Raw genomic sequence first — 14,106 nt, 5'->3', positions numbered from 1 at the left:
GAAAAAGTTTGCATTTCTGCTGAGTGACTTAAAAATTAATGACCTGCCTTCAAACTTTGGACAAATTCGCGTGGAAGAAACACAGAAAGATATTTGTTAACTATCAGGTGATGAATTTCTTTCTTTCAATTGTAAAATGATCAAAATAGAAAAAAAAAATCAAAATTCAACAAAATAGGACCTGCATCGATGCTTGAATGTTTTCCCTGTCGGAGAGGATTTCGTGGAGCAGGCGCGTGCCGAGGATGTTCCTGAGGGTCGTTTGAGCCAAGAGACGGGTCGAGTGGTGAGCATTTTCTACGTTTGCGATTGAAACGGTGGCGTTTGACACTCTGTAGTAGACCACCGCATCAACAGACACGGTCACACTGTCACGTGTCAAAATCTGAAAAATTGAAAATGTGATAATATTGTGTTGTTTACTAATTGTAAGTCAATTTTGAGAACAAATGTCAAGCATTTTTATTAGTGAATTTAGAATGGCGCCTTATTTAACACGTTTAACACCATAATTAATTTTTGGACTGATTTTGGAACAAACGTTGTGAATTTCTTAAATAGGTCGGTCAGATTTTAATATCAGAGGATTAACTTATTTAATAATTGAAAAATCCTAAATTGTGAATATTTTTTCAGAGTCATTATTTTAATTGAATTTCTTTTTTTAATGGAAAGATATTTTTTTACTGATTTTTAAAAACAAATGGCGCAAAGGAAAAAGTAAAAGTGATTAAAATTTATGAGGATTCAAATGTAATGGTAAAATATACAAGTTTATTGTGTAGAACGGTATTAATTTGAAACTCAATTTAACAAATCAAATTTGATGGAAATAAATTTTGAATCATATATTTGGTTTTTCCCGCACTTGTGAAACAATTGAAAAAGGCTTTTTATATGGAAAATTTCAATTTTGTCAAATGTAAAAAAATGAGTTTCGTTTAATTAAACCCTCTTCCGTTCCCTTTATTTTCACAAGTGGCATTTCACCATTTTTTTTTGCGAGCGCCAATTTTTTATTTTTTGTCAAAGCAAAACATTTCATTGGTGTTTTCCAATTTCCAATATTATGACAGAAAACAAAGCAAAACGGTTAAAAAAAACCTCATTTTACGCGACCTTTAAAAAAGCAGCAGTGCGCAGTTCATAATTTCATCATCAAACTGATTAAATCAATACCGATCGGAATAAATTATTGGTGGGAAGTGTATCAGGGCAATGTCGCATTAATGCATTAAATCCCTCGTTTTAATAATAAATCGTTCAATTAGCCGCGCGGACCGAAGCGGGTCAAAGTCATTTCGCGCCCGATTGCCTACCCAAAACATGCACAAGAGGGCAAAAGTCTCATTTGCGAACACACACGCGGCTCTTTCACTTTTGCTCGGGCGGATTAACGCGCCTGTTTTGTCTCAAAAGTGCCATTGTTTGCGGAATCAAGAGAGAAGTTGGGCGTGCATAGTTAGCACTCGGGGTAGCAAGCAAGCCGCAAACAAACTTTATTAGGCGCGCCCTCATTAATTTGCGTGGCAGCCTTAACTGCGCAATTAATTAATTAATTACGCACGCACCTCCTGCGGCGGAATGTCGAAAACGCTGCTTCTTAGGTCAACTTTGGTGTACGTCTCGATGCACGGCAGGATGAAGAAGATGCCTGCAACAGAGAGAACGCAGTTTTGTGTGTCAGTAGAAAGTGGGCAAGATTGTTTTTATTAATAATTTTTCTAGAAAATAAGATTTTGAACGTCAGATAAGTATGCAATTTTGATTTATCTAAGGTTTATTTTTAATTTATTTTTATTATTTTGGTTTCTATTATTCTGATATAAATTTTTTCAGTTAAAAATACTTAAATACTTTGCTTTTATTAAATGAAAAATATGGTTTTCACCAAAATTGTATATTTGAAAAAACAGATAAAAAAATAAAAGTTTAATAATTTATCACTTCATTTATGCTTAACTGGGATTTTTGTTTGAAAGGTTTGAACAATGCTGAATTTAATTTAATAGATAATGTTTAATTTAACTAACTCAATTATCAATTGTTGAATTATGGATACTGGCAAACCCAACCAAAATAAAGTATTTTAACAAAGGAATTTCCTTCACTTTTCATCAAACTTTACTAAAAACTAATTATAAATTTGTTTTTTAATTTGTCAAAATTAAATCTATTTAATATTTTTATGCTTTCTTCCAAATTAAAGCTAAAAACATGATAAAGCATAGTAAATATTCATTACTATAAACCATTTATTTTAATAAAATTTTGTCTTAAAACTAACAATTTTAATTTGCTGCAAAAAATTTCTACAATAATGCTTTTTTTCCAATCCCAGGTTCCCAAGAATAAAAAAAAATACCTTATTATTTGAAATTCAATCTAAAAATTGAGTAACATACATTAAAATGAATTTTTTTTCTCTAAATTTTAATATTCAGTTTTAAATATTTGCAATAATTAGAAAAAAATGTTGAGCTATGGCGGTAAATTTTGATCTTCAAACGAAATATTTTTTGATCCCCATAAATCATGCAGCACCGGGACATACATATATGGATAGAGCGCGGAAAAGTGCCAGCGAGAGCAGATCATTAGCAATTCAATGAATCGCACACGCGGATCCCTCTTGCAACTTGACGTGTCCGGGATTTGCTTGCTGACAGGTCTGTGTGACTAGAGACGTCTTTCCTGTCGCTCAAGCACGAGGGTGATTTGCAAACTCTGGGGCTTTGTTTGCGCTCCAGCGGAGGAATTGGGCCCCCGGATCGATTCCAGCTAATTGAATTTCGTCGTGAACGCGAGTGCGTTCTTTGCTCAAGTAAGCTTTCAAAGGGCGCGCACGGAAATGTGGAGCTCAAGTACCGCTGCGAATTTCATTTCCCAACTCTGTCAAAAGAGGGGAACTCAAGTTAAAAATTAATTTTCGAAGCGGAAGACATCATAAAAGAAAAAAGAAATGCCCAATTCCGTTTCTTCCCCTCTCGTGTCACAACAGTGACAATTGCACTTCCGGAGAAAAACTGTAAAAATGACAAATCATCACAAAAATACAGTAATTCATAAATGAAGACTGACGAAAAAAGCTATTTGGTTCTTCTTTATGAATTTTAAATTCATTCAGACACTGAATTTTTGCGAATTAATTCATTCTGGTTGTGATTAAATATGTGAGACAAAATATGACCTCAGTACTAAAATTCTTAAGTAATGACTTATTAGCAATTTTTTTTTGCTCTTTCTTCTAAAATTTTTGCAAAGTTATATTATAATAAATTTTCCTTTTGTATAAAATTTACATCAAATTTTAATTGAAACAGATATCAAATGATTTGTTTGTTTTTTAAATAATATATTTGATACAAGTTATTATTATTATTTAAAAATTACAATAATTGCCAAAAGAAAAATGAAGATAGAATATCTGAATTTTATTTTACTTCAATATAATTATGAAATGATTGCTTATTGATAAAGACTTTATCTCAAAAATGTCTTTTATAAGACTTTTTCAATTAATTTAAGCCTATAGAGTTACCTTTCAGTCTTTTTACCAATCTATGTACTCTACTGAAAATCCAAATGCGCTTGCTTTGGAAAGCAGGCTTTGGAGAAAATATATTTCATACCAAAAGAAACTGAGCAGAATATTTTCCCGAGCTTCTCATTTCCATATTCGGGCTTGAAATGAGATTTATGCGTGCACGTGCGTGCGCGCGAGAGGCAAATTTAATTTGCGGAAAACAGCTACACCCAAAAATTCACGCCTGTGTATCTAGGGAAGAGAGCAGCTCTCGTCGACCGCGCGTCGGTTAATCTTGATTTAGTTAGTCGAAAAAGCGCCAGCAGCGAAGGTAATATTTGCATATTCATTTTGTACCTCTCAAGCGAGGATTCAGTGGCGACGAAGACGATTCGTGGAAAAATTCATTTATGCCCGATCCGAATAAAAAAATTTGCTTTGAAGAGAGAGATATCCGAGCATTAATTTTCGCGCTCTGTGAGTTTCAGCGATGCGACTTCAAAGGCCGCTTTGATCTTTGCACGAGGATGCTCTGGAAAATTAGTATGCAGCGGAATACGTCCGACTGCTGCTGCAGCTTGTTAACATAGGAATTCATTTTTAAGCTCACGTTTGCCGACTTAATTAAAATTTAACTTGTTTCTTTGTGAGTCGCAAAACTGCTCTCTCTATTTAATTTTTATTACTACCACTTTAATTAAATGATTTATGCATGGATTTCAAAATTCCTCTTAATTAGAATTTATTTTTCAGCAGAAAAGTTTAATATTTTTTTTCTACATTTTCCATGCAAATTTTTTTGCTCTATCAGAATATTCTTCTTAAAAAGTAGCTCGGAAAATATTTTAAGAAATAGGGGAAAATATGATAGATTTCTAGAAAATTTACTAAAAATTTAAATTTTTATGTAATCACGAAATTATGATTTTAAATAAATCAATACTAATTTATGCTCTCAAAACCCGCAAAAAAAATTTTTAAGACGATTTTCCTCACTGAAGAAACAAATCTTAAGACATACATTTTTATTTTAAGAAAAAATGGTGCAATTTGCGGATTCCGGAAAGACCAAAACACTAAGCTGGGATCATCTATGCAGTGAAAATAATCGTCACTTTGGTCTCACATAATTCCACAAACTTGGCCCCGTAAAACAGCAGGGGTGGAGGATGACCGGCAGCCAAAACCATCTTGACAAAGGGCCAATGATTGATCTGCGGGGTGGAGAGATGGAACATCTGGCCAAAACAGTGCCAAAAGCACAAAAAGGCGAGTCCACCGACGCAAATCAAATCGGCACCCACGCACAAGCGAGCATTTCAATTTCAGGCCTCACGCGTGGCGGTTCGCACAATTAGGATTGCCAAATCCAACCTGCACCAAAAGAAATATGACTTTTTCAACCATCAAATGCAATTTTATATCAAGAAAGAAAATTCGTTTGATATAATTTTCAATCTCTGAAAAGATTTTCCAACCGACTCGATTTTTGGCATTTTCGAGTTTCTGGCAACCTTAACTTTGAACCAACAGGGATGATCCGGCCATTGATCTAATTGAATTGCTAATTACAGAGAGCGCGTGGGTGGTGTTGAAATCAACATTTCACTGTGCTCGCTTATTCGCCCCCTGGCGAGGTAGGCAGCCGGGAACACAGCTTTGGCAACAGGTTGCGTTAGAAATGTGTTTTTCGGCACAAAGAATTTTCGGATTTCAAGCTGTGCAGATTTTATTATTGCTCGACAAGCAAGCACGTCCGACTTTTTGCACGAAAAGAATAGAGAGGATTAAAACAGAGTTGTATGGACTTTTTTTAACGTTTCACAACTAACATTTGCAGTATGTTTGCAATCAAATTTTCTTTAGAACATTCTATTATAGATTCTTTTTTAAAAAATTCAATACTTTAATACTCAGTGCCATGATAAATTTAGATTCATTATTAAAATATCAATGATATTATTTTCATTCAAATTGTAAAAAAAAAATACTTGCTAAAAATAAAAGAAGACGAATATAATTTTTTTTCTTACAAACGTCTTCACCTGGGACTTTCACATCCAAAATTTGAGCCTGAAAATTTGTTTCTTTGGAAATATTTATAGACATTTTCACCAGTTAAAATTTTAAAATATCAATGATATGTTTACACATAAAACAATTTAGGGCCTTTAGGGGACTAAATGGAAAATTTATAATAAAAAGGAACAAAAACCACATTGTCAAGTGATTTAGAAATACGCATACATTCCAAAGATAGAAAACGTATTCACATTTTTTTTCAATTCCCAAATCGCGATCTCACGCCATATACCAAAGCCAGTGAAATATGTGCGCGCGAGAGTCCGATTTCATTTGTGCTGATCTTACGTTCCTTCCACCCACTTCCACCCCAACCGACTTTTCCGCCTCCCATGCATCTTTTGCGTTTTTCGACACGAATATCGAGTTGAATGGTGAATAAAGACGGATTTGCATATACACGGAAGGCGGGCGGAGATAAAAAAAAAGAGGATATGTATATTTTTTCCTCTCTCTTACCTGGTCCTTTGGCCCCGCCGGAGAGGAGGCGACCCAGTCTGAAGATGACGGCCCGCTCGTACTCCTGCACCACCTGCGGCCAATAAATTCAATTTCAGTACCATAATATCGCGCGACCGCCTGCAGGTGCCGCCGACGAATTTATGTGTCCGCCGCCTGCAGCACCTCCAGCACGCCTTTTGCTTTTGCACGCTAATAAATGTGTCACTGCAGGCACCACCAAGACCCTCTACTTGGAGCAAAAAGGCAAGTGTAAGAAGAAAGGAAGATAAAAAGACAAAACTCGTGACTTCCAATTTCGCCCTTTTTACTCCTTACAAGCAAACAAAAACAAACAGACAAATTTTTAAATTTGTGTTTTGCAAAAACAAAAATTCTCCTATGCATGCATCATAAGAAAAACATAAATGAGTTGCAAAGCAATGGTTTTAATTTATATTATCATTAGGAAAAAGTAAACAAAATTTCGATTCATTAGGAAGAGAGATACTTAATGTTGGGGGAAAATAACATAACATGTTTGAATTCATGCCACTTAAATTTATTATAAACGATAAATTGACCATTTGAATAAGAACTGATAAATTGCAATGAAAGAGAAAGTTATTTCTTCTTTTAATTGAACTTCCTTATATTTCTTCTTTTTCCTTGTTGTAAAAAGTTACTTCCAACACAAATTTTGAGTTTTTATTTTATAATTCATCAAATTTTTTTAGTTAAAAAAAAAAAGTGAAAATCTTCTAAACTCTTTTAACAATGATCAGCGAGGCAATATTTTGGAGAGGGTTTGATGCAGAAAATGATCTCACCTTGAAGCACACACAGAGGGAGAAGGGCAACGTGCAAAAGACGATGATCCAGGATATCACTGTCAGGATCCAGCCGCAAACACCAATCTCCACGTCCGTTATCTCCTCAGCTGCAAAAGAAAAAGCTCTCAATTTACACCAGTCTATGTACGTGCCCAGCAGCAGAGAAAGGAACCCAAAAGAGAGAGACGGCGCTGTTTATTTTGCCAATATCGCTCAAGTTTCAAAAGGCATCACAACCATGCCAACACTATATTTTATATTAAAGATTTTATTCACCAACAATTTTTTTTACGAGAAACTAATAAAATAATACGTATTTTAATTTTATACATTTTTACCCATTTTTATTTGCGTTAATTTTTTAATTAAAGTTCCTTTCCAGTAAAGACTTTTGAAAACGAAATTTTGTAGCAATTTGTGTGTGTGAAGAAACCTTGATACTTAACTATTATTGTTTATTTGTCAACGGATCTTGAATTTAAGTTTTTACCAGATGGAAGTAGCATAATAAACAAATAATCCTAGAGATTCCCGTTAACTAAATTTTGTTTAATTTCTCATGCAATCCCTTTGATTTTAATTTGTTCCCTCTATCAAAACGATCTGTATGAGATGTTTTTGTTGATGTCCACACTGTGCAATTTCAATCTTATCGATCAAGCCTCTCTGCACCGCCATTATGCTCGGCGGTACTTGTTGTCGGTCGGTTCATGCGCTTTTTGCGAGTGCAGATGCAGTGCTTTGCAGTGATTGTGAACTATTTGGCACCGGCCCCAACGCGAACCCGTGTCCGCCCATCGTCCTTCCACACTGAAACCTCACAGCTCCACAACGTGCAAAGTGCAAACCATTTGCATAATGTGTGCTGCTGGCTTAAATTGTCCGCCCAGCCAATTTTCCGGCTCAAAATGAAGAGTAAAAAAGGCACAGAGGAGTTCTCTGGCATCCTCTTAGCTTTGCAAATAATGATAATTGAGCCACTTGTACTTGTTAACTGGAGCAGAAAATAAAATCTAAAAATTTAGTTGACGAAATTAAAATATTAAATTGAATTTAAGAAATTTTGTTCTTTTATGGACCTAATTATGTTGTTACTTTTATATTTTGGTAACTAATAAATATCAAAATATCAAAGTTGTCATATTATCAAGTATTTTTTTGCATGATTTTAATTCAAACTTATAAATTAAATAGAACAATATTCAAAATATCGTTAAATATTTTATCAATTATTCCTTTTTAAGAAACTTTTTTAAAAATAAATACCCTCATAAATTTTTATTTCAATATTTATTTCATTTTAGTTCCTTTAAAAAACTTTTAGTGAAAATTGAACTCTTCAGACTTCGTGCAAACACTTAAATTTTAATTTCTTATATAAAATTTGTTTAAATTCAAGACTGTAGAAGTTTTTATTAACCTTTCTATAGAAACAATTCTCACTTCACACTTTGTCTTTTATTATTAACAAATTTTAGTGAAAACGAAATTTGCTGATATATTTTTGAAACTTTTTATTGCATGAAAATACTCAATTTTCGTCAACTCCGACATAGTAAAATTTACATCACTCCGGGCGAAATGAGATAAAAAAGTAATAGTGAGCAGCAGGACATAATATTTCAGCTCCACTGGGTTTGCAATTATGAGTTTTTCCCGCAACCTCAGTAATTAGGCGTTTATGTTTTTGCGCGAGTCGAGCTGGCAGCGGCGTGGTTATTCAATTAGCTCGTGAGCCTCGCCAGCCACGCTGTAAAAACACAAGTCGCAAAATTGAGAGCGCCGCGAGCTAGCGAAATAATGTATAACGCGTATAACAGTGTAGGACACATCTTAATTTGGTTTAAATCCACACCCGTTGCTGTTTAACATAGACAAATATTGACTTTGGTTTACACAAAACAACAACAGCGTTAAGTGCCGCTCGTACACTTTGCATGTTCAAACAGCCGGAGCCGCACGTGTGCCGGTCCACGGCTCGTCGCGATTAACGAGGAGAAAATCCACGGTTCCGAAACTGAAATTATTCGCGTTTTGTTTGTACAGCTTTTGGTGTATTTTTACAATAGAACGCCCATTTTGCGCCGGCAGGGGTGCCTGAACGGAAATATCAAAATGTGTATTTTTATTCGGTCTCTGTTCGTGGCACGTGATTTTTTTTTCTCTCTCTCCTAAAAGTGGCGCGTTGTTCAGCTTGTCAATGTTTGGAGGGAATAAAAGGGCCTCTGGTGAAAAATTGTTTGCATTGAATCCAATCCCTGGATGGTGGACGTTATTTATTCTGACGATTGCAAATCAAACACATTTTCGCGATTTCCATTTAAAACGGACAAGCATTGAATCATTTTTTCAATTTTGGGTGGGAGACCAAATTAATAGGGCTTTGGCTTTGGTCAGTCCATCAAATATTTTCCGCGCTTTTAAAAAAAAAATGTATTTTCTGCATGAATCAGGGGATTTTATACCAATTGGCATTTATTTAAAAAACGACCGAAAATGTCTTTTTTTAATTCGGGGAAGAAAATGACAAAATTGCCAACTTACTGGACTTTTTGGTAGTAAAAAGGTTAATAAGTAGGAATTTAAGACGTTTTTAATTGTCAATTTGCAAAAAAAAAATGTTACAAATGTAAAAATAAAAAAACTTTTCTTATTTGGAAAATATATTCAATATTTCAATTATTAAAAATTTATACTACTTCATCTTTGGTTTAGTTAACTTATTTTGTGCATTTTTTGTATCAAAATTAGTGAGAAGAAAAATAATTCAAAAACAATAAATAAATTTCTTCGATTTTTATCAAAAATGGTACACGCTTGAGCCAGAAAGTCGAGCAAAAGGCACGAGTCAACTAATTAAGTGCACTTCGCACTCGAATGAACTAATCCTGGCTTTCCGACCCCGGATTTGATTTCATAATCACCCGAGTCGCAGTTGCCAGTGTGCTGCGTTGCGAAAGGAAAACCATTGAACTCGGAAATGCGCACGACTTAGGAGGAATTTATGTGCGAGCCGTGAAGCGTCAAGCAACAAACCAGAGAAGCTAAAAGTGCCTCCGCGCGCCAAGAAGACAAAAGCTAAATTTCGCCGGCGGAACGAGCAGAATTAATTCGTTCTCTCTCACGTGCGCACACGGCATACACACACTTAAGCTCTCCAGACGCCCAGGCGCTTTCCGTCTTGGAGACAAAACGCTTTTTTGTGGAAGAGAAGCTTTTCCGAAAGACTAATGCTAATGGCGACTCGGTGCGGTACGTATTGTCAGCAGATTTCGTTTTTATCAGGCCACATTAACTAATAATGAAAAATTTTGTAACAGAAAATATCTATTGAGGAAAAAGTGCATTTTCTTATAATTTGCCTGATGATCTGATAAAGTTTTCAAATAAAAAATAAAAAATAATAAAAAAAGGCAAGACGGGCTGAAAATTATATTGTGTCGCCAAAATGAAAAATAAGTCTCGATATTATATGGAAAAATCCCTATGTGGCTGGAAATTTCTAAGCGAAATATTTTTTTTTTTCAATTTTGTAGGATAAAAATAATTTTAAGGATATTTTTATTTTACTTTCGATTTGAAGTTTATCAAGACATTGATTTCAAAGAAGACAGGTTAAGACAAGTCATATTTTTTGAATTAAAAATTAATGAAATATTTTATAAGTTTCCAATGAAAAATTACACAAAACTTATTTAAAATAATATGCACCTTTAACGGGGGAAAAATTATTATTTTTTAGCCAAATTCAAAATTCTAAAATAAAAAATGGAATGAAAGATTATTAAAGAAAAATTATCGTTTTTTACTGCGATTTTACCATTACCAAGTTTGAAGTTGAGGTCTTAAGTCTCAACATACATGTAAACCAAAATTTATAATCATTTTATTAAAACTATCACCAGAAGATATTCTTTTCAGAACTCTGCTTTGTAACTTCGCCTTTTAAAAGCAACCGAGCGTGAAACAGATTGATGACAACATGTCATAAAATTTTCAACCAGCCAATTTTCGGCCGTGTATTGTGAGCAAAAACACATGCAAGCATTGTACCAAATCACAGCAAACATCGAGCACTTTTATCCACCGCCCAGCGCAAATTGGGTTGTCAACCAGGAAAAATCGACTTTAATGCTTGGTCCGCCGAGCTAACAACCTCATTATCTACTAAGCCGCTGCATAGCAGGACAAATATTTTTCCAGCTCAAAAATTTACAAACACAAGCGACGATACGAAAATCAATACCTTTTGTTTGCTGGAGAAATCTACTCTCACTCAGCGTAATGCAAATCAAATCTCAAGTGCAGAGTCAGACATTTCACTAGAATTGTCACAAGTTTCAAAGCAAGTTCTATTATTGTGCTCGGTTGGCTGGTTTCGGTAGTTACACAAGGACCATAATTCCTCCCTGAGAACTCCAAAACTCATTTGGTTTATCGAAAACGGCCAACCGCAAATAATAGCAGCTCAGAGTCTGTCGACTGTGTCGGGGTCGCCGTTACTTCCCCTAAATTCCTTTCCGTTATATCTATTAATAATCAAATATTAAAAATAGTCAGAGTACAAGTCAACAAAATTCAAAGGTACAACTGATATTTTTATTATCTAGAAGTGTTCTCTGTCCTGCTGTTCGTTAGGTAGAAACTTCCAAAAACTGTCTCATTGTCTTGATTGGCATCTTATTGTTAGTAATAAAGGAAGTCTTGTATGAGATTTAATCCTTAAACGCTTTAGAACTGAAAATTTAAGAAAAATAAATTTTATTTTGAAAATATTAAAAAAAAAAGGACGTTTTGATTTTTTTTTTAACATGGACACCTCCTGAAAGATGGTTATGATTAAATATTTTTTAGATGAATAAATTTTGGAATTTTTAGTAGGTTTGTAATTAGGGAAAATAAGGGGCACTCCTCTGTCGGTATATTGATCTTCAGGTATGCAACCCGTGCTACTAATGGACGGCAATTAGAAAGAACCCTTTGGGCCTTGGGGAGTTTTAGGGATTGTGTTCCAGCCACTAAATTGATCTTAATTAACGAGACGGTGTTTTTCGTTCGTCGAGCAAAATTTAATCAAGCTCGGAGGTTTTGTACGTTCTTCATTTTTTATTCAACAAGAGACGAATGAATAAAATGAAAAATTCCGGCAGTAGGAAATTTTTATCGCACAAGCATGGGCTTGTGCTGAATTTGCTGTTTCCGATTCTCCACAGAGGGGCGCGCAAATAAAAGCGGCAGCCCGTCGCGCAAAGGAGCCAAAACAATTTTTCTGCCAGAATTTTAAGGAAATGAAAGGCAAAAAAGGGTATTTGGACGGCGTCCAGCCGAGTTCAAAGCATTTGCTTCCCTCGATACAAACTCGCACATATGAGGCTCAATCAGTCTCTCTTTTGCAAAGTGGCTTCTGCTGTGTGTTTCTCTCCCGGCTGGCCCAGGAGCTGCTCGGATGTGTTTACGCAAGGGCTGAGAACTTTCCGAACCGCAAAAAAACGCCTTTGAGGGCTCCAAATGGGACTTTTCGAGCTCCATTTGAGCCGACCATAAACATATAATACACAGCTGACGCTTTTTGTGATTATTAGTGAAATTCTTTTTGCCATTCAAATAAGCTGAACGTGCGTGCCGTAGGAAAAAATGTCAGAGGGATTTGACGGCAGCGGCGGAATGAGGCTCAAAGTTGAAAAGTAGAGATCCCTCCTCTTTTTTGAGGCAAGTCGTCAAAGCAAATTGGAAAGCTGTCCGCAACGACAATGATCAGCAGGGGGTGGAGATTTTCGTGACAAAGTTCAGCAAGGTTTTTTTATTCATTGGGAATTTCAATAGAACCATATTGCAAAATCTGAGCAAGCCAAAAGATTTGTTTATGAGAACAAGTAGTCTTATTTTAATTTTTAAGCATATCTTATAAATATTATCTCTGCCGGATAAACGTCAGTGTAGTGATAAATATAAGATCGTGTAAAATATTAATGATTTATAATTTTATTTTTTTAGTTAATTGCATCTGTTTTAAGTTTTAAATCTAAATAACATAAATTTGATTCTTATTATAAATGTTAAAAAAGAATATATTAATTAATTATTTTGTTTAATTTTACAAACCATTTATTATATGTTTGTTTTATTTCTTTTAAATTAGCTAATATATTTTACAGTATAAATTTAAATCGATTTACAACACCAAAAATATAATAATTTTATGTTCATTAAAATAAATAAATTTCATCAGACATTCATAATGGTATATAATTTAAACAAAATTTTGACAACCATTTTCGTTCTCCTCTCAGTTGCTCAGATTGGGGCATAATTACAAAATACAATGATCAAGAAATTAAATCTTATCTATCTTTTCTTCTAAACATTCAAACTAACTCTTATGAAACCAGGACGAACTTCTTTTAAGTTGTATAGTATTATCCGGTATTATCTTTATTTTGCCTTGCCGCGAATTTTCCTATTTTAATTTTGACAATGGCACAGCCCACCAACAATAAAGTGCGTTTCCGAGAGCGACCAAAAAGACGAAACGCGGCTTGAGAGACGACGACATGCAAAGCATTTCTCCGTCTTTGCTCATTCGCCGTCGAAACTTTATTTGCCACTCGAACGAAAACTCTGCACAAAATGAATTCGCGAACAAAACGAATAAGAAGAGCTGCTTCTCTGCAGGAAAAGTTTTTCCCGGGAGCAATTTGTCTCGAGTTCGCGGCCTCGCAGATGAACCGATCAACTTTCAACCAGCACGTTTTCCGTCTTTTGATGAAAGGAACGTCCCTTGCCATGTCGCCTCCGCAGCTAATTTCGCCCCCTCGCTGCTCTCGCACGTGTCCGCATAATGAAGAGCGACTTTCTTGACCCATTTCACAATGACATCGATTCGTGCGTCACACATATACAAAATATGAGTTGGGGGCGAACAACTGTTCATTAATAATGCTACGAATTGTTAAACGCGTGTCACTCATACCAAAAACAACATAAACTTTCCTCGTTTCCACCTCTGCCGTGTAAACAGGGCGAAAAATCAATCAGGCGTTTAGAGAGAAGCTTTACCGGTCCAACGCTTTAATTGTTAATCTCCGCCGGTGACTTTTGACATTTCAGAGTTTTGTTACGCGTTGTTTCGCTAACAAAGTTCGCCAAAAATCCGATAATTGATTCCAGGAAATTTTCCCATAATTACAAGATTATGGAGATTTCTAGGAAAGCGCAGGGTGTTTTATA

The 14,106-nt window shown here is 35.0% G+C and overlaps 1 protein-coding gene across 2 annotated transcripts in view; it reads right to left on the bottom strand.

The window, feature by feature from the left end:
- LOC132193648 (band 7 protein AGAP004871-like) overlaps nt 1-14,106 on the bottom strand; it is a 40,709-nt gene that overhangs the window by 8,181 nt on the left and 18,422 nt on the right. For both annotated transcript variants that reach the window (XM_059614440.1, XM_059614439.1), the window contains exons 3-6: nt 6,877-6,986; nt 6,068-6,140; nt 1,572-1,654; nt 182-385 (exon numbers count right to left, since the gene is read on the bottom strand). In XM_059614440.1, coding sequence (XP_059470423.1) covers nt 182-385; nt 1,572-1,654; nt 6,068-6,140; nt 6,877-6,986 — 470 coding nt within the window. The remainder of the gene's footprint in view (nt 1-181; nt 386-1,571; nt 1,655-6,067; nt 6,141-6,876; nt 6,987-14,106) is intronic.

This window comes from Neocloeon triangulifer, unplaced genomic scaffold (genome assembly GCF_031216515.1).
Source record: "Neocloeon triangulifer isolate White Clay Creek 2 clone unplaced genomic scaffold, ASM3121651v1 ptg000004l, whole genome shotgun sequence".
In the NCBI taxonomy this organism is placed as follows: domain Eukaryota; kingdom Metazoa; phylum Arthropoda; class Insecta; order Ephemeroptera; family Baetidae; genus Neocloeon; species Neocloeon triangulifer.
Note: the sequence above shows the minus strand (reverse complement) of the source record. Positions and strands in the feature narration are given on the sequence as shown.